This window comes from Lontra canadensis, unplaced genomic scaffold (assembly GCF_010015895.1).
Source record: "Lontra canadensis isolate GAN:19392208 unplaced genomic scaffold, GSC_riverotter_1.0 scaffold18, whole genome shotgun sequence".
NCBI lineage: Eukaryota > Metazoa > Chordata > Mammalia > Carnivora > Mustelidae > Lontra > Lontra canadensis.
This window is the reverse complement of record NW_022631012.1, coordinates 12,498,053-12,519,493: the sequence shown is the minus strand read 5'-3', so window position 1 is coordinate 12,519,493 and position 21,441 is coordinate 12,498,053. Positions and strand designations below refer to the sequence as shown.

At 36.9% G+C, this 21,441-nt stretch overlaps 1 protein-coding gene across 1 annotated transcript in view; it reads right to left on the bottom strand.

The window, feature by feature from the left end:
• Window positions 1-21,441, bottom strand: part of ALS2 (alsin Rho guanine nucleotide exchange factor ALS2) — a 77,500-nt gene that overhangs the window by 32,294 nt on the left and 23,765 nt on the right. Inside the window, 8 exon segments of the mRNA XM_032860067.1 lie at window positions 1,839-1,904; window positions 4,619-4,799; window positions 6,763-6,934; window positions 8,810-8,992; window positions 11,633-11,710; window positions 15,721-15,817; window positions 16,615-16,783; window positions 19,464-19,821. Coding sequence (XP_032715958.1) covers window positions 1,839-1,904; window positions 4,619-4,799; window positions 6,763-6,934; window positions 8,810-8,992; window positions 11,633-11,710; window positions 15,721-15,817; window positions 16,615-16,783; window positions 19,464-19,821 — 1,304 coding nt within the window.

Below are 21,441 nucleotides of genomic sequence, written 5' to 3'. Positions count from 1 at the left end.
ATGACCACGTTTCTTCTGGATGCCCAATACTGCACCAAAATGTTCCCACTCTTTTAAGTCCTATTACTTTTCAGGATTCACTCAGGTTCTTGGCCTATGGACTTTCCCCAAAAGGGCCTTGTATGTTCTCAGGAAACCTGAACCAGGGACTGTTTGGCTTATCTTCTCTTGGGAGTTTTAATCCAATAGTGGCAATACTGCTTTCCCCTTACATGGCTGGGTTTGTACGTGTTACTCAAAAATTAACACATTAGGGGCGCCTGGGTGGCTCAGTTTGTTAAGAGTCTGCCTCCAGCTCAGGTCACGATCTCAGGGCCCTGGGATGGAGCCCTGTGTCAGGCTCCGCACTCAGCAGGGAGTCTGCTTATCCCTCTGCCCTCCACCCACTTGAGCTTGCTCTCTCTCTCTCTCAGATAAATAAAACTTTTTAAAAAGGGAGAAATTAGTGGAATAGAAAACAAAGAAAGAAGTAACTAAAGCTTAATCTTTGAAAAGAAAATTAAAGAGGGTAAACTGCTGACAAAACTTAGATAAAAAAAAGACTCAAATAAATAAGAACAATGAAAAATAGGGGATAAAACTGCAGTTATTATGGAGGTAAAAACATCTTAAGAAAATGGTAGCAATATTACACCAATAAATTTGAAAGCTTGGATGCAATAATTTTCCAGAAAAATATAAATAATTAAAGCCACAAGAAGAAATAAAGTCCTGAACAGATCTATTCATCCAAGAAATTAAGTCAGTAGTTTAAAACTCCCTTTAGAAATGCCCCCCAAAAGCCATATGTTTTTACAGATGAATTCTACAAAATCTCAAAGTACAGATATTCTCTATCTCATGCAAACTATTCCAGAAAAACAAAGTTCCCACACCCACTTTATAACTGCTAGTGCAATCTTCTTACCAAAACGTCAAGTTCAGAAAAGGAAAACCTCACATTCATATAGATGCAAAATCTTAAGTATCAGCAAATTGAATCCAGCAATGTACTGAAAAACTAATACAGGCAGATCACTAAATTTATCTTGGGAACTCAAGGATGTTTACCATTAAAAAAATCTATTGCTCTTCAACTTTCAGGAATGGAAAGGAACACTCCCCTCTTCCTTTTTTAAGAAAGGAGACCTGTAACACTATAAATGATATTTACCAAAAACCTAAGGCAATCATCTTTAATGAGGAAATACTAAAACTATTTCCCTTGAAGATCAGAAGTAAGACAAGAGTGTTATTACTATGTTAGGATATAAGATCAAAGGCGAACATGGCAAGATATTAACATCTATTAAATCTGGGTTGTGAGTACATATTTGATATACTGACTTTTTAAAATATAACTGAATTTTTTAAACTTGCTTTTGTCTCTAGGTCAATACTCGTTAAGAATCTACATTGTTCAGAATGATTAGCCTCATGTAAGGGGCCTTTTATATTTATTATCCAGAAGCTAAATGCAAAATCTTTATATTTGTATAACACTTTGTGTTTTTCTCTATACCATCACATACATTATTTGTTACTTACAAGCAGGGGAAAAAACATTTCCATTTTTCAGATGAAAAAAATGAGGCTCAATTTGATTAAGAGAGTTGTCCACCGTCTCAGGGATAATAAAGAAGGACCCAGATCCTGTTTTTTCAATACCATACGACTTCCAATGATAATCAGGGGCTAATAATACCTGTCTTTTGTAAGAGTTAGTGAAAGTCTACACTTTGATTCATTTGATAAAATGATTATGCCAAAACTTTTCCTGGGCACTCAAAAACACAGAACACTATAAAATATGATCTTCATTTGTTAGAATGGTAATTGGAAGGTATGTATTTGCTTACATGGCAGGCTTAGCAAGAAGCTGGAATCCCCCCATAACCAGGAAATTTGTAATAGATGTGCAATACCTTGAGCAAAAAAGAAAACACACATACATTAGCGTTAAATGAAAATTCTGAAGAACAAATTTACATAACAAGCATCTGGAGCAGGTACTTCTTGGTCTCACCAATAACTTTCAGAACTTTTGTGATGTCAACATTACAGTCATGAATGGACTTGACTGAAAAGAAGGGCAGATTATGTGATAATGACAATAATGAGGAGGGGAAAAAACCATTTTAGTAAAGATGTTAATATAATTGTAAATTTAAAATACAACTAAAATTATGCAGAAGATGCTAGGATTTGCTTCGATAGATTTTTTAATTTATTTGACAGAGAGAGAGAGAAAGTAAGCAAGCATACACAGCAGAGGGAACAGCAAAGCAGGCGGAGAGGGACAAGCAGGCTCCCCGTGAAGCAGGGAGCCTGATGCAGGGCTCAATCCCAGGACCCTGGGATCATAACCTGAGTCGAAAGCAGATGCTTTAACAACTGAGCCACCAAGCGCTCCTTTACTTTGCTAACTTAACAAACTTGAGAAAATATAATTAAAATAGTTGATTTTTAATGAAAATTAAGTCTTCAGAAATAAACGAGAGAAGGGAAGAAAATATGTTAAAAGAGCTCAAGTGAAACTATTAGAAAATGTCAGTTAAGTTTTGATCTACTGTTACAGAATGTCTTGATATACTGTTTGATGCATGTACATTTCTACCATATTCCCAGAATGGCAAAATGGAATCAACGGACTTCAAGAGAAGGCAAATTCCTATTCAAAATAACCCAAGGTACCTTACACTTAAAAATGATCTTGATGTGGGGAGCCTCTGTGGCTCACTAGGTTAAGTGTCCGCCTTCAGCTCAGGTGATGATCTCAGGGTTCTGGGACCCAGCCCCACATGAGGCTCCCGGGGAGTCTGCTTCTCCCTCTTCCTCTGCCCATCCCCACTCATGTTCTCTCTCTCTCTCTCAAATAAATGAAAAATCTTAAAAAAAAAAAAAGGGGGGGTGTCCTGATAATAAATTAAATGTTATGTGTGTTTTACCACAATTAAAAGTAACTTCTAAAATTCATAAGCAGTGGCGCCTGGGTGGCTCAGTCATTAGGCAGTCTGCCTTTGGCTCAGGTCGTGATCCCAGCCAGGGTCCTAGGATCGAGCCCTACACTGGGCTCCCTGCTCGGCAGGAAGCCTGCTTCTCCCTCTCCCACTTCCCCTACTTGTGTTCCTGCTCTCGCTGTCTGTCAAATAAATAAATAAAATATTTAAATAAATAAATATTTTAAAAACTCATAAACAAATCAAGGTTTTTTTACTTGCCTCATCTATATGAATAAATTACATTAAAAGATAGTCCGAGGTATCAAAATAAAAGCATCTCTAAGTCCTGAAGTATCAGAGAACAAGACATTTTTTTAAAAAATTGTGAGATAAGACAAAAAAGAACTACGATAGCAAAAGCTGAAACCCTCACGCAAACAAAATCTACTTTAAAAAAGTAAATTGGGGGTGCCTGAGAGGCTCAGCCAGTTAAGCATCCAATTCTTGATTTTGGCTCAGGTCATGATTTCAGGGTCAGGAGACTGAGCCCTGCACTGGACTCTGCTTAAGATTCTCTCTCTCCCTCTTCCCACCCGCCAAAATAAAAAGTACACTGGTATCAATTTATGTTATTTTTCATGCCTGAAAGAATACGAGAGACTGCAACTAGGGTATTTCCTCTAAGACAATATCTTCAAATATACTTAATATTTGCTTACAATTAAAATCACATGCATCTCTCCACATATATATGCATAAATCTGAAAGGAAGTACACTAAAATTAACAATGGTTATTTCTGGTGGTAGAATTGCGGGCAACTTTAAGTATCTTTTTGACTATTCTTATTTGTATAATTTTCGATAATAAACATCATCACTAATATTAAAAATAACCTAAATAAAGCACCAACAGAACATGAACTCCTTTTCACTGGCTCCTGGCTGTGGCTGTGTGATCTTAGAGCGCAACAAAGTGCCTGGCACTTAGTGGGTACTCGGTCCATACTTGCTAAATGGATGAGGTATTAATAAAGAATAAAACTTTCACTTCAGATCAACAGCACTGATGTCATTTTAATATGCATTAAAATAACAAATTAGGCCTCACATCAAAATGGCAAAGAATAAATGAAGAAAAAGTGAGAAATTTTTAAATTTTCAAATACACTTAGGATATTTTATTTGAAAAAATTAAAAGAATCTTAGATAACTTATGCTAGATTTTATTAAGGAAATATCCTTATTTTGAAGATAGTATGGTCTCTTTAAACCCTCCATTTACACAACAATAAAAAAGAGACACTGGAACAACTCCATATTTACCATTAGCATTTGGTCTTAGAATAATTTGTTTAGTTACCTATTTCTTCTAATTTTATCATAATTTACTAAAGTAAGCGAAATTGTTCTCTAAAGAACCATATTTATTATAGTATATTTTATGTAAATTAAGAATATTTCATGTAAATTAAACACTATCAATCATTCTGCTAGACTACAAAAAGAAATGTAATTCATTATTTTTCTGAAACTTTAGCAATGCAGAACTACAGTTGGCTTAAGATTAAAATACTGCTTTGCAATTTCTATTACCTTATATCACTGTCCCTAATCTAGTCTCTTCTGATTAAGGAGCTGTTCTCCTTGGCAGAATAACCCTGCAGAGACTGAACATGACACGGGACTGGATACTTGCTCTGTATAACTATCCAAGAAGAGACTTGCATGCTTCAGGATGACCAAACTCCGGGCTTCCTTTATCCCACGGAGGAAGTTGCTTAGTGAGGCTCCGTGCTGACCAATCAGGTAACACAGCTTGCTGAAACGGCTTGCCGCCTCCTGCAACAGCTGGACTGTGCTTGTGGTGCCCAAATTTTCTGTAACAGAGTGATGATGATGAGGATGACACAACCTGAAGACTCATGACCTGAACACCTTCTCAAGATCAAGATTATGAATCCCCCTTTTCTAAAAATACTTAACATGCTGAGATGTACTCTCAACTGTGGAACTCAAATCATCACAATGTTAAAGGAACTTCAGAGACCAGAGAATCCAGTCACTTGAGAAACTTGTTACGAACACAGGCACGGGGTTCCCATAGCTTCCGACTCAGTAGGCCGAACATGAGAACCACTGGGCAAATCTCACTCTCCTCCCATTCTGAAGATAAGTAATCTGATGCCGGAGAAAAGGAAGTGAGCTATCTGATTTCACACAACTGGTAAGTGTCAGCCAGGAATTAAGCGCACTTTTGTAGTTACATTTTCGTTAACATTTTCAACTTTTTGTACTGACTTCTGCTCTCCTGACCTTTGGACAAGCCCAACACTTCAGTGAAGAGAGGGCAATCCCCAAATCAGACTGACCAGGTTGCTCTGAATTTTATAGAGAGTACCAGGGGGTTATTTGCTTTTTCCCAGTTCAAAGTTCCTAATTTCCAGGACTTCTCTCTAAGCAGTGAGGCTGATGAGCAGATGAGGCAAGAAGAACATAGAAATCACGAATCAGGACAGGGAAAAGGACAGTCTCACTTTTCTTTCAGAGCAATCCAGGAAGCTTCCAGCTGGGACTGCTGCTTTTCCCCTGCCAGTCTCCTGTGGTGTTATGCCCACCCACTGGAAGAGAATTTATAGGAGAGGCACTCTATGACATTTAAAAAAGGCAAAACAGATTAAAAACTAAAACTAACTAGGATGCCTGACTGGCCCAGTCAGAAGAGCATGCAAACCTTGATCTCCAAGTCATGAGTTTGAGCCCCACGTTGGGTGTAGAGATTACTTAAAAAAAAAAAAAAATCTATAAAAAAATAAATAAGATAAAATAAAATAAAGAAATTTAAAAATGCAGACAGTCCCTAACTTACAAAGGTCACATTCTGAAAGACTATATATTACTTATTTGAAAAAATAAGTGTTTTCCCATTATAAAAATGGGCTGACCCACACAAGCCAGTGCCAACTTAATGTGGAAAAAGTGATATACTAAACAAGGCAGAATTTAAGCACTACAGTATTGATCTGAATTCCAGGTCCTCACAGGGCCCTCACAGGGGCCACAGAGTGCAGGAAAAAGAAAGAGAAAGAAACTTTCTCTCCGTTTCCTATGCACAGGGCCAAACCTACAAAAATTCTTGAAAAAAGTGAACTCTGATCTTCAAGAGCCATTTCTTCCGCTTCCATCTGTATGCCTTTCTAACCTCCTGGAGACCCAGGGATCTGGTGTATCCTGACAGCATACCCCTCTAGAACTACTGCAATTCCTCTGTATTATCTTCATCTTCAATCCCTCCTCCCTGTTGACTGCAGCTAATAAAAGGAATCAGATTTAACCAGTTCACGGGAATGCTGGATAAGACCCTGAACACTCTCGTCCACAGTTTAAGAGACTACTTGTAAATCCAGACGAATCTCCACTTGATGTAATTCTAAGAACTAGAACAAAGAAAATGAAAAAGTCAGGTAGTACAACATAAGATATCTTAGAACTAGTGGGGCCAGAAGTGCTATTCTGAAGTCTGGCTCCTAGATCAACTTTCCCAAAGCTGTTTCTGCTTCTCTATCACGAATATTCTGAAAAGCTCCACTTCCTATTTCCACAAGGGAAAAAGAGCTCTGGGAGTGGTAGAACACTCGGGGGCAGCTGGGCTCCTGACAAAGTGGAAACAGTATGTAAGTGGTTGACAGCCTGTGTACAAAAATAAGAGAATGGAAAGAAAGAAACCTGTAACTCAAGTGTTTTTTGTTTTGTTTTGTTTTCGTTTGGGTTTTTTTTTTGTGCTACGGGAAGAACAGATAAAGAGTCCTGATAACTGAGGGGGTGGGGGGACGTTCTACTTACCTAAACTGAGAAGAGGCCGGAGAATCTGAGATTTGATGTCACTTAGTTTTGAATAGAATCGTCTTTCCGTAGTAGCCAACTCATGGAGACTGGCAATATATCCCATAACATTTTTGTCCACCAAAGCTAGATAGCTATCTTTTCCTGCTGTCACTCTGCTTATATATCCGAGCTGAAACAGAGGAGGAGAAAAAGATTAAAGATAGAATATAATGTACTAGCAGTAATCTGGGTGCTAAAACTGGCTCATATCGGCTGGCAGGAGCCAAATGGAATATTTACATTCAAGAATTTTGCAAGTTAGTTATTAAATCACCCGTAGCTTGAAACTGGCGATAGTAAAATTACCCCCCAAAAATGCCAAACACTACAGATCGGGACTTATTTTTTTGTTTTGTTTTGTCTTTTTTAGAGCTGGTTTACCAGTACAACATTATTATATATGTGTATCTGGAACCTATATATTACCACATATATCTACACTTTTATTGCCACAGTATCTTTTATTTCATATTACATGTATTTAGAACCACAGACACCCTAAATATACAAAGATCCAAACGACAGAGATACATGTCTTGGGATCCTCTTTTTTGTGAAATAGGTTAAATGACAGCAGAGAGGATCTCTATACTGTGTACTGGAACATCAAGGGTCTAAGAATTACCTTGTCTCTTAAAAGTACAACATAAAGGGAATTTCTTTAAAAGGGACTTTTTGTCATTTATCCACTATACCACTTAACAAAAATAATCAGTGTATACACAGATCACTATAAACCCAGCAAACCAAGCTGCAGACCACGTAGTAACTGATGATACATACTAAAGCCTCACTCCTCTCACCAGCGTATTTCCTCATTTATCTGGACTATGGGATTTTTCATGGGGAATGTGGAGCAAGGGCCAACAACTACAAAGAGTCGAGTGCATCGGAAATAACAGCCTGTGTATAGGTCAGCAGCCAAATCTTGGCCAGTGTTGCCTTCACCAAGAAAGACTTTGTCCCTATACATTCATAGCTAATGCATTTACCCAGAAAAACAAATATGAAAGATTTAAAAAAAAAAATCCATAAGCTGTATTATCCAGTAAGAATAAGAAATCCAGAATGTACTAGCTTTGAGGGTAAATCATGGCACTTTGAGGATATGAGTTACTTTAACGGGAAAAAAAGAAAACCAGGAACAGGCCAGTCATTTTAGGTTCATAAAAAAGAGATAGGAAGTAGGAAAGCAAAGAAATACAAATCAACAAATGAAAAAGAAGGGAGTAAATAGCAGTAAATAAAACAACAAGTTAACAGAGGAGAGAAGCACAGCTGGTGGCCTGTCAGGTCTGCCATGAGCCCACCTTGGGTCTATGTCATTTTTACTTCCCATTTACAATTAAAACCTCATCCACTCCAGGGATGCCTGGGTGGCTCAGTCAGTAAAGCATCTGTCTTCAGCTCAGGTCATGATCTCAGGGTCTAGAATCGAGCCCTCTGTGGGGCTCCCTGCTCAGCGGGGAGTCTACTTCTTCCTTTCCCTCTGCCTCTCCCCGCCAAACCCACTACACACACACTCTCTCTCAAATAAATAAAATCTTTGGCAAATAAAACAAAATTTAAAAACCTCATCTACTCTATTTCTATTCTAATTCACCTCTGAGGGCACCATGAACATAGTTAGGAAACTTCATTGTGAAATGTACTTTTTAATATTCCTACATGAGGGTGTTAATTCAATGAGTATTTATAAAGTACTTGCTATAAGGATACAGCAGTAAATGAGAGCACCTAAAATCTCTACTCTTCAGAATCTTGTAGTTGAGGGCAGAAAAACAGACCAAAAAAAGTAAATTATATAGTGTACTTGATGGTGACACGCACTGTGGAGAGAAGTCAGTCAGGAAAAGGAGGTAAGGAGAAAAGGGGGATGGGAAGGGTTTGCAATTTTAAATACAGTAGACAAAGACAAGTCATAATAGGCATATATACAAATAAGAACCAAACAAAAAGACTGCTCATGTGTTACGGAAGGCCTTAGGATCCAATTCCCGTTCACCTTACTACAGGAGAGAAGTACTGGAGTCTTAGTACCACTGTGATTCTCTGGAAGGTTGTCACCTTCTGCAGGGTCCTGTCGGCCACTGTAATATAACCCAGGCTGGAAGTCTTCTGTATCCACTAAAAACAGGGAATAATCCTGGCCTGCGGCTACGCTCCAAACTCCATTTTCACTGTTCACCTGTAATGACAGCAAGATACCATCTGTCCAAGATGAAAGAATTAAACAGAAATTCAGATCCACCAGAATGGAAACGTTAGGTTAAACAGATGTGGTTGCACAGTCACTAATATCTCTGTTGGCAAAACTCATCCACTAATGTGCCCTATCAACTGCAGCACAGACGCGTAGATAAGAAGGAATCCTGTGTTCAGCTTTTAAATTCAGAACTGGATTGTTTTTATAAAAATCTGAAAAACTAGGATTTAAAAAGGAGAAACTGTAGATCTAATTTTTAATAGTTACTTTTGGAAGTCTCTATAAGACTTAGGCTGTACTACAATTAGGAGCCGCAGAAACTTCTAGAGCCCTATTCTGATAGCTAGGGCACACCTCTGTCCATTCATATCCAACTGTGTGCACAAAAATCAAGATGGAAAGAAAAAATTCTAACAAGGCACAATTGCATTCTAGCCAACTAGACTCCTGAGTGCTCAAATTCAGTTCTCCCACTTGGAATTCACTACCTCTGTGATGTGACTTCACTGTACCAACTCCCAGGCTGTGGAAACAGGCAAGGCCCCCTCGAAGCCCATCTACAGGGATCCCCCAAACCAGAGGTTCTCAACAAGCAGTCTTTGTAGCAGCAAACACCTACAACATGTTAGAAATGCGAACTCTCAGGCCACAGAGCTACTGAGGGTAAAGCAATCTGGTTTGACACTGATGTGTGCAAAAGTTTAAGAGCCACTGCCTTAAACCAATGGTTTTCAATCCTCAGGATTCCACGTGGTGATTCAGGAGGCCCCATGGAAAGGTAGGTGTCAGGCCTCTGCTCCATCCCCCTCCATCCTTCAACTAAAGTAGTTCTAGGTTTATCCATTTTGTGTATGGGATTACACAGATTTCACTTGAAGAAAGTATTCTGCTACGAAAACTCCTGCCCCAACCTCCAGCCCCAGCTTTAGCTGTGACTTCAATACTGATAAGCAAAAACCCTCTTATCTGTCTGATTCTTTGTGTCTAGAGAGGCTCCAAATCCTAGGTGACTGGATGACTGTGTGAGTGTGTACACATGTCTCCACTACTTCATAGCTATCCCTTTCTGGCATGACATTATCTTCTCAAATTCAGGCTCTCCAAATAACTGGCTTCCTGTTAATTCTGTAAGGAATGGATTACAATTTTTGCAGGAGACAAAAGTCTTCTTACTAGTCTCTAATCAAAACTAATTCAGATCTCCTTCTACCTTGACTCTTATTTCACAGATTAATTAAAATGACATCAGAATGTTTCTCTCATCCCTCCCCCAAATAAAAAAAACAAAACAAAATCGTGATGCTGTAATTTTTATCTGTACAGTTAATGAGTAATGAAACTAAAACCTTATTCTCTCTTGTCTGACTGTACAGAGTTACATAAAAACTTGATTTCCAGGGCCTCCATCCTATTACAGAACTTTCCTCGGTAAGAATAAATGTACAATCTAATTCACTGAAGTGAAAAACAAGGAACAATGACCTGCCATATTTTTTTGTTATAATATCAGTAGTTGAATAGCTTACCACGGAAATGCTCTATACTGAAAATATTTAAGATTCGAACTAGAAAGTAGTAACTGTCCCCTAATGTTTTATCTAAGTCTTTTCCTCTCGGTGAAATGAAGTTCCCTGGAAGGAAAGGCGGCACGTTCAGGTCTTATGAAGCAATGGATCACAGTGTACCCTGAAAACATGCATTACTGTAATATATATTATCTGGAGTTTATATGTCAATCGTGTTCCTGAACTTGACGTAACCACCCTTTTTGTCTCTGCTGCTCTCAGTGGAGGGAGCATGTCTTGGGCTGGGTTGATAGCAGAATCAAACTACAAAAGGATGAGCTCCATATTCCATTCTGTTAGGCTATTGCCATGTGTAACTCCCTGCCTTCTACCCTCCAAAAAAACAAATCTCATATAAGGAGTCAACACCATTGATGAAAATTTAGTATTTCCACACGGTTTTGGAGGAGAAAAAAAGATCAATAAATAGTCCTCCAGAATTGCATCAAAGGGACTAGAAGTTACCAACCTCTGAATAGCACTGCGTAAACCAAAAGCAATTTATACAACAGTGAAGAAATCATCTATACTTTTAGCTTCACTATAGAAAATGAAAAGATTTACAAAAAAGTTTTACTACTAGGACTATGTATGTCAAAAAAAACAACAAAAGCTCCCGCCCCCGCAAAATACCACCACCAAATAATGTTATGTAAACGTCAAACTTAAGTGAAAAGTCAGAGTAGGCATCATTTGGTGGTACAAAGCTCAGAAGTCAATATCATAGTCCTAGAATCGTTTGTTTAAAAAAAAAAAAAACTTTTGCATTTATTTAAAAAACAAAAAGACAAAGGACTATGACTATTCAATGAACAATAAAAGCTAAGAACAAAAGAAATATAAACATGTTATTTAAAAAAAAAACATTTAGCTTGAAAATAAGGGGCTTCATGGCTTTTTTTATAAAAAAAAAAAATTTTAAGTACACCAAAATGAATTTAGGTCACAAATACAGGATGCTACTAATTTTTCAAGCACAAAATGGAGATATATAAAGTGCTATAACTTAGAATTCTGAAATAAGTTGCTATAAAAATCACCAAGTTCTCAAAAGTACCTTTGCAAGACGAGGAACTGTTGTTGGAAAATCATAATGCCCAAGTTGACCGAAGGTATTGCTTCCCCAGGAGTAAACCTATTACAAAATCATAGAAATGTAGGTGAGAGTTGTGAATCTGACTACATGTCATTTCTGAATGTCTACCATAACATATCCATATATACGTGTATATATAAGTGTGTATGTATAAACACACACACACACACACACACTCCCAATAGTTATACACACATCACTTACATTCTTTAAAATAAAATACTTAAAAAATTCATCTTTAAACAAGGCCAGAGATGATGAGCAAACAGTACATAGGAAGACAGAGTCCAAGGGTTAACAAAAACTATCATTTCTCAGGTGTTTACTACCTGCCCAGCATTGCTCTTAACACTTTGTATTAATTAATGTTTAATTCTCATGACAATCCTTACTTTACAGATAAGGAAACTGGCTCAGAGGAGTCACAAATTTATAAGCAGCCAAGCCAGGATATAATCCCAGGAATTATCCTATACTGCCTCTTACAAAGAAGGTGATAAAAAAGGTAAATGCTATAAAGAAAAATTAATCATGATTCTTTTTCTGTAGACAGGAGTACTGAAATCACTAGAACACCTTTTCATATTCAAAGAGTTATCGTGGGAGAAACACAAGTACCTATGCTCCACTACAGATAAAAGAAACTAGATGACAGTGACCATGTTTATGCAAATGGTTTGGTTTCTTCTGGCTTTAAAAGCCATTCATTGTCACTGTACAAGACTGTCACAGAACAAAGAAACGAAAAGAAGGTGGAAACAGCTGATGAACAGACCACTTAGAGACAACTGCTATTTTGTTTTGGGAACACACCCACATACATACGTCTAGAAATTTTAATGTTTATGGTATATAACGTAGACACAAAACGTAATGCTGTTTTGCGACCTGATGTCTTTCCTTAATGCTCTTCCTTGACATTTTTCAGTAAGTATCAAGCTACAACTTTCTTTCTTTCTTTTTCTTTATTTATGAAAGACAGAGCATGGGAGCAGGGGGAGGTGCAGAGGAAGAGAGAAAGAGAATCTCAAGCAGAATCAGCACCAAGTGCAGAGCCAGAGGCAGGGCTCAATCTCATGACCCTGACATCATGACCTGAGCTGAAATGAGGAGTCAGACGATTAACCAACTGAGCCACCCAGGCGCCCCAACCTATAACATCATTTAGAATAACTATGCAGAACTCTGCAGGTGTAGTTTAATAAAATACCTAACGAAGTAACCATATTTGTTTATAATTTCTAATTCCTTAATAAAAAATATTAAAAATCCTTGAATATACATATTTGTGTATCTATTTATTTCCTTAGAATAAATTCCTAGGCAAAGAACTCTGGGTCCATGAACCTGCACATTCTGATTTTTGATACATACTGGCAAACTGTTTTCTAGCAAGCTCCAATGTACATCCCTGCCAGCACTCTCTTTCCTTCCACCCTCACCAGCACCCACTATTAAATGGGATCTTTGCTCATCTGGTAAGTGAGAGAATATTTTACTGTTGTTTTAATTTATATTTGTCTTCTAAGTGGCTGACCTTCTTTTCATTCATTGCTGGTCATTTCTAGCTCTTTTATGAATTGAATATAAGCATCCTTTGACAATTTTTCTTTTGTAACTTTAGCAGTAACACTTTATCATATATATCACAAAAGTTTTTTCCCAGTTTGTTATGTATTTTAATTTTGTGTGTGGCAGCTTTGCTATATTTAGGAGCATTGAATTACTAGGTAGACAAACATATCTTTACTTTCTAACTTCTGGTTTTGGTATCATGTCCTTTTCTACTCCTAAGGTTATTGGGGGGAAAAGAAAAAAAGAAAAGAAAAGAAAGGAAAGGAAAGGAAAAGAAAAGAAAAGAAACACCTAAACTTGTTCTTACACATGTAAGGTTTTATTTTTTAACATTACATCTTTAATCCATCCACAAGTAGAATATGTGAAGTTCTCTTAATTTTCTTCTGCAAATAAGAAGCCAATGGTTCCAACAGTATTTATTGAATATGCAGTCATTTCCCCAACTGATACGAAATGTCCACTTTTATCATATTCTAAATTCTCATATATACTTGGGTTTATTTCTAGTCCACAGGTATATTTCTATCTCACTCATTTGTTTGTAGTCTGATAGTATATATTTTTTTAAAGATTTTATTTATTTATTGGACAGAGATCACAAATATGCATAGAGGCAGGCAGAGAGAAAGAGGAGGAAGCAGGCTCCCTGCTGAGCAGAGAGCCTGATGTGGGGCTGGATCCCAGGACCTTGGGACCATGACCTGAGCTGAAGGTAGAGGCTTTAACCCACTGAGCCACCCAGGCGCCCCTGATAGTATATTTTATAAGGCAAATTCTCACCCTTCCTTTCTGTTCTTTTTCAGAATTTATGTGATTTACCTTCTGTATTTATTCTCCTGGAACAGTTTTGGGATCATTTTATCAAGCTGTAAATCTTACATTGAAATATTTAATGACCTAGGGGAAAATGGCATTTTTGCAACATTGATTCTTTCCACCTAAAAATAAAATTTCAGGGGGTGCCTGGGTGGTTCAGTCAATTGAGCAGTCAATTCTTGATTTCAGCTCAGGTCATGATCACAGGTCATGAGAGCAAGGCCTGTGTCAGGCTTACACTCAGTTTGGAATCTGTTTGTCCCTCTCCCCCTGCTCCTCCCCCTGCTCATGGTCTCTCTCTAAAATAAGTAAAATCTTTTAAAATAAATAAAATAAAACAAAATCTCCAAGCCCCTGGGACAGCTCAGTTGATTAAGTGTCTGACTCTTTATTTTGCCTCAGGTCAGGATCTCAGGGTTGTGAGATCAAGCCCCCCACGGGGCTCCAAGCTGGGCTCTGTGGAGCCTGCTTGAGATTCTCTCCCCCTCTCCTTCTGCCCCTCACCCTCGCCCCCTGCCCCGCTCTCTCTCTAAAATTAAAAAAAAATAACAATAAAATCCCTCTCTTTATTATTTTCTTTTATAACCTATCAGAAGAGTTTGTGAGTTTGTATCACATGGGATCTACACACTTCCTATTAAAAATATTCCTATTTTCCTAATACTTTTGTTGCCACTGTGAACAGCTTCTTTTTTCCCTATGTTTTCTGTTTTACCTTATGTGTATAAAAAGCTAGCAACTTTCATGTTTTGTAACTGACCTTCTTCCTAATCTCTTACTTTTAAGTCTTTTGAATGATTCATCGTGTTAATAATAATAAATTATCTTTTTCTTTCCTAATATTTTCATTTATTTATTTGAGGTATTGGCTAGCCTAGTATGTGAAATTTAAAAATATTTTGGCTAGCCTAGTATGTGAAATTTAAAATATTTAAGGATTTAGATTTCTTTATTGACTTTTTCTAATAAGATGAAGGGACTGATGAAGAATCATTATGACTACATTTAAGAACAACTTAGGCACACCTGGCAGGCTCAGTCCACAGAGTGTGCAACTCCTGACCTAGGGGTTATGATTTCAAGCCCCACATTGATTGTAGAGATTATATAAAAGTCTTTTAAAAAAAAAAAAAAGAAAGAAACCAACTTAAAACAACTGCTTTATGTATTTGGATGTATGATATAAATAAAATTTATCATGGTGTGGTTGTAAGTGATTCTGGAGGTCACTTTCAAGTCCCACAATTTTAAGAAAAATACCTTTGTTTTCTTTTCTTAGTGTCTTATCATAGATTTTCTTCATCAAAAAACATAAAAATTCATCAATACAAAAAAAAATCATCAATATCCTGGAAAATCTTGAATTCTATTTTTTGATAAGAGCACATTATAGAAACCTTCGTTAGGCAGACCAGTGTTCAATCAAATCCTACTATCGTATGTGTAACTTTACACAAGCTACATAATTTCTCTAAACCTCACTTTCTTCCTCTGTAAAACAGAGGTAATGTAATACGATGTAAAATATTAGGACGATCAAATGAGATATGGCATTATTGCCTAACACACGGCAGAGACTCAATAAATGAAGGTCTAATTTGATCATGTTAAGCTTCCACAAAATTAAGATCAGCTTTTGACATTTTGTCTCCTACCTGGGATTTCGCAGTAAGTGCAAGAGAATGGTAACCACCTGCCTCCAGATAGATTACTTCTTTACCATCCAGACATTTTACACACAGTGGTTGAAGCCTTAAAGAAAAACATACACACACAAACTCAAAGTAAGGAGGCTCAGAAAGAATCATGACCTTTTTCAAATTACAGAGCAAGTGCTTTCAAGTAAAAATAAACATTTCAAAAGAAAGCATTAAAATATTAAATATATGTTCAATTTATTCCTAAATATTATAAATGATTTTGGATGGTTTTAATTTAATCTCTGCCCATCAGTCACTAATTAACAAACATAGTTCAGAATTTGTTAAGAATCAAAAACAACTAACTGATTTGTTATAGCAGAGTATACTTAGGACACAATGAACTATAAAGCCACAGAGAGAAGTCTTTTTGTTGTTTGTCTAATGCTACAGTTGCCTTCACTTTGCTAAGAATAGACATTCATATTAACTGGCTGTTTTAGATAATCATCCCATTTACACACCTTCACAAATATCTAATTTGTTAATATTATGAGTTCTTAAACAAAACAACAGTTTTTCCTTGATGTACATTAATGGTTTAATATTGCTATTATAGTTATTTTGGAAGCCACAAAGGACATGTTTCAGGTAAAAATAAAAAAAAATTGTTGGCTCTTTAAGTTAAAAATTTGAGTTATTTAAGTATCCTGATGAAATACAATCTTATCCCAAATATCCCTTTCTGTTCCAAGATGAATATACATCAAAGAGATGGAAAAGTACACCAAAGATATTGAAGTCCTTTATTATTAGGTACAAATTCAAGGCTAACATGACATTTCCTGCACAGGAGAGAGATTTATTTGTTAAAGCCAACTTCTAACAGTGAACAAAGCCAGCACTCACCTAGGCAGAACATCACCATGTCCCAGCTGTCCTTCCTTCCCTTTCCCCCAGGTCCACACCTCTGTTCTCAGAGAAGGCAGAAGTGCATCTGCTTCTCCACTGTATGTAGGAGTCAGAACCACTGTCCGTGTTTTTACCCGGGCAGCTTTTCTTAAGAGCCTGGGGGAAACTGAAAACAAACCAGGGATGGATTGAGGGAGTAGACGGGTGGGTAAAAAAGATATCATTTTGACCAGATGTTGATTTTTCAAAGAAATACACTAATGTGGTATTTGTGAAGCATATTCTATAGGTTCTCTGCAAAAATGGGATTTAATAGTGAGATGAGTTTGGTATGAATGCTGCCTACTACATTCTATCCTCCACATTATCTTGCCCTGTAGATTCATACACACATTATTAGCAAGCTAAAGGCCCTGACAAGTCCTATAATTAAAAGGCCTGTTTAGATTTATTTAACTTAGCCCCACTTCCAAGCATCTGGCCACAGAATCTCTTTCTGTATAATATTTATATTATACAGAATGTCTTTGTGACATCCTATGGAACTTGTATTCTACAGAACATGCTTAACAAAATACTTTGCTAAGGCTAACAAATATTTTTCCCATTTCAAAGCAGAGATAAAAGTTAAGACTTTCCAAGTTAAGGTCTAAGTTCAAACATATTTTAAATATTTTTTAATTAATTAATTAATCTATTTATTTATTTTAGATTTTATTTCTTTATTTGACAGAGATCACAAGTAGGCAGAGAGGCAGGCAGAGGGGGGAGGGGGAAGCAGGCTCCCGACCGAGCGGAGAGCCCGATGTGGGGCTTGATCCTGGGATTATGACCCGAGCCAAAGGCAGAGGCCTTAACTCACTGAGCCACCCAGGTGCCCCCAAACATATTTTAAATATGGTAATAAAGGACTTACTTTAGATATAAAATTTTCAAGTTTCTATGGTGGGAAAAAGATTATGAATATAAGTACTAAATAACTTTTGAATTTTGCCTATTTCAAATTATTTTATAGAGGACTTAATGTTTTAAAATATCTTTATAATCATTTATAGTATTTAAAATTATAATAACGACATACAACACTATGTAAATGTTGTTACTGATTTGGTGGCAGGATATGTTTTAAAGAAAATCATCAAATGTCGCTTAAGTGCAGACTTGGTCATTAACTTGAGGGCACAAAAAAGTGATCATCACTGGCTAAAATCAACATCTTTTCTGATAAATGTGCCATCCATTTGTACACACAGACACTCAAATAAACCTACTTGAAGTTCCCTCAAAGATGTATTTCAGGTAACTTTAAAATAGAGAAAAAGAGTGCATGTAGGGGCACCTGGGTGGCTCAGTTGGTTAAGCAACTGCTTTCGGCTCAGGTTATGATCCCGGAGTCCCGGAATCAAGTCCCACATCAGGCTCCCAGCTCCTCCGGGAGTCTGCTTCTCCCTCTAATGTTCTCCCCTCTCATGCTCTGTCTCACTGTCTCTTTCTCAAATAAATAAATAAAATCTTTAAAAAAAAAAAAAGAGTGCATGTAAAATTTTTATAAAGATACTTTGGGTCACTAAGTAAAATTTAACGAAAAGGAAAAAAATCTATTAGCGGTATTGCATATTTCAATGACCTAATGACGTGACAAAAATCAATATTCCACATTTGTGGTTCCAGGAGATCTCAAATATATTTATGCTACAAATATGAAAGGACATTTCACAATAAGACAATTTTGGCACAAAGTCCTCCTTCAGACTTGACAGAATCCATGGGCTTTCTTTTTATAGACACACAGTCAATCAAGACTAAGGGTTTTATTTGCGAGCTAAAAATCTAGTGGCAATGAGAAATAGAAGACAGGATAACAGAAGTACTCCGTGGCACAACAGAGCCTAAGTAAGGAGAAGTGCAAGGTAGGATTCCCAATTTTAGAGCTTTGTACAAAATGGTGTAAAGACTGAGGGCTGGTAACCATAGACCACAGGTCAAACAGAGCCCACTGACAATGAAGTTTTACTGGAATATATGGCCTTACTCATTTCTGTTTTTACTTATGGCTACTTTTAGGCAACGATGGCAAAATTGAGTATATAATAGAGACCACATGGCCCGCAAATCATAAAATATTTCTCTTTCATTGTTTACAGAAAAAGTTTACCCACTCCTGGTCTAAATCCAATGCTGCTCCAACTTCAATGTGCACACCAGCCACCCAGGAATCTTGGTATAATGCGCATTCCAATACAGTAAGTTTGGCGGGAAGCCTGAGACCCTGCATGTCTAACAGATTCCCAGATGCTGCTGCTCTTGTTTCTGGTCTGTAGGTCACAGTTTGAGAAGCAAAAGTGTAGATAACTGAGATTCCTAAACCAATCGAGAAATGCTGAAGAACCAACTGGGTAACAGTCTTAATATTCTAAGAAGTTTGTTGCTATTTGTATCAGAAAATGAACTTTCCTCTTCTTGAAGTTTAAATTATCTCCACTTTGAGGTCAAATACAGTAGACCCCCCCACCCCGACTTAACCACAGTCACATCTGCAACTTCATCTCTCTGGGTTACACGCCCCAAACTAGGATATACGGAGGCTGTCACTGCATTCCAGAATAAAATAAGACTCATAGTAAGGTTCAGAAGCAGAAGCAGACATCACAAAAAAATTACGTTCTACAGTTATTTTTAAAGCAGAGGAATACGTAACTTTCTTTTTAAACCACCCAAGTCACCAAAATTAAGTAACTGTTGACATTCGAATATGTCAGTTAGCAATTAGGAGAGCTACTGATTTATAATAATATAACACATGATGTCAAGGAGCATCTTGGATTTTCACCTGGTTATCTCCTTACCTTGAGACAACAAGCCAGGGAGGGAGAGTCTCCGGCTGCCTCCCTCTGATTCCTCTTCTCGGATATCCACAAGACTTGAACTCTTCTTTCCTTGCATGGATTCCTGTTTAACCTGTTCTTCTCTGCTATCTTTCAGACCTTCTGGGCCTATGGAACTACTGCCTGCCTGAGTTCCAGGTTCACAAGGGGCCGTACTATAAAAGTTCATAACTTTCTTAAGAGACAAGGCCCCAGCTTCGTATGTAGCAGCCACTCTCACACCAACAGCAGATGCACAAGAGACTACTAGGCTGTTTAGGGCTGAGGTGCTTGTGGTTGGTGGGCTGTGAAGATTAGGAACTGCTTCTTCTACAAGAGGCTAAAATATACACACATAAAAAAGTATATAAAAATATAATCCCTTATACAACAAGCAATCAATAAAAACAAAGTTTAACAAAAACCATCACTATTTGCAAATTTAAGAATCTGAAACAAGGGCTTCTATCTTTAACTTAAATGTATTATCTGCTCTAGGTACTGGATTTAAGGTATCATATGGAAATGAGGACTCAAACTACCTCCTTATCAAAAGTACTTCCTTTTGTTTGAGTGTTGTGTTTTTCCAAGCTATTCAAACAGAAGCCGCAGCTGCTTTAATAAAATTAAGGACAGAAGGGGAGAGAGGAAGAAAGGTCTGGAAAACACAGCGTTTAATATGAGGTGCACTGTATAACAGCCCTGGATATAAGCTTGAAAAGGTTAATAGTACATTAAAAAAAATAAGTAAATGTAATATTATTGATCACTTTTAGGAAAATTTACAGGTTGCTACTAAGAAATATCAGAAAAAAAAATCTAAAAAAGGCTTTTCCTGAAATGTTTAAGAAAAAGTACTTTAGCTATTATATATACAGGCAGAAAAGTAAGCTATACCTCTGACCTATAGTTATGTACAGGCATAGGCAGTATGTAACTGTCCCCAAGTTATGCTCTCAAGTTCAAGCCCTTCCACTGCCTCATGAATGTGTTATTTTCCATGATCCACTGGCTCTGTCAGCTGAAGGATTACTTTTGCTCTCATTATGATAAAGTAAATGTGGCAGGTTAATAATTAAACATTTGGGACCAATGTTCTTTGTGTTATTCATAGCTCTATTTGAAAGTCAAACTAAAGTTGTCTAGTATCTTAGTAAAAGATCAGCTGAAACTTACTCTGAGCAGTCAAGCACCACTGTTTACTTAAAGGAAAGTCATTAAACGTAACTACTAAAAACACACACAAAAAGATTTTAGCTTATCAGCATAAGTCACTACAAAAAATTTGCTTCCTAGGCTGTACAAAGGTCTCAAAAGGTATATATACATTCCTTAATTTGTCCTGAACTGGAAGCTAAATGAAATCAAATTTTTTAACATTGACTTCTGATTCTCTTAAAGGAAATAATCCCTGTTTCCTGCACAGTACCTGGATTGCAGTAGGTACTCAGTACATTTTGTTGAATTAAATACTAAATTCAGAGGAGCAAAGGAGTCTTTAATTAAAATATTCAACAAAACAAACAAATATACCATATCAAGCAAAAGATAAATACAAAGCCTATTAATTCCTTGGTGATACAGTTCCCTAAAAACTTGCTGAGAAGTAACATCACTCTTTTCACCTTTGTGTATGAAGTCCCATAACAGAAACAGTGATAGGTATTTTTGGGTCAATATTTTAGGGCCTTCTTACCTAACAGGAAAGTCACAAAATTTTGGGTCAATATTTTAGGGCCTTCTTACCTAACAGGAAAGTCACAAAATTCTATCTTCAATAAACTTTAAATTATTGTTCTTACTGGCTGCTCTACTTAATTATGTTTAACAATACATAAATAAATCAATAAAACAAAAATACAGAGCCAGCAATTTTGACGAAAGACATAATTTTAGGAGTCCTGGTCAACCAATAATAAAATTCAATTATGAGATATATGCTTCATTGCCCAATATTATG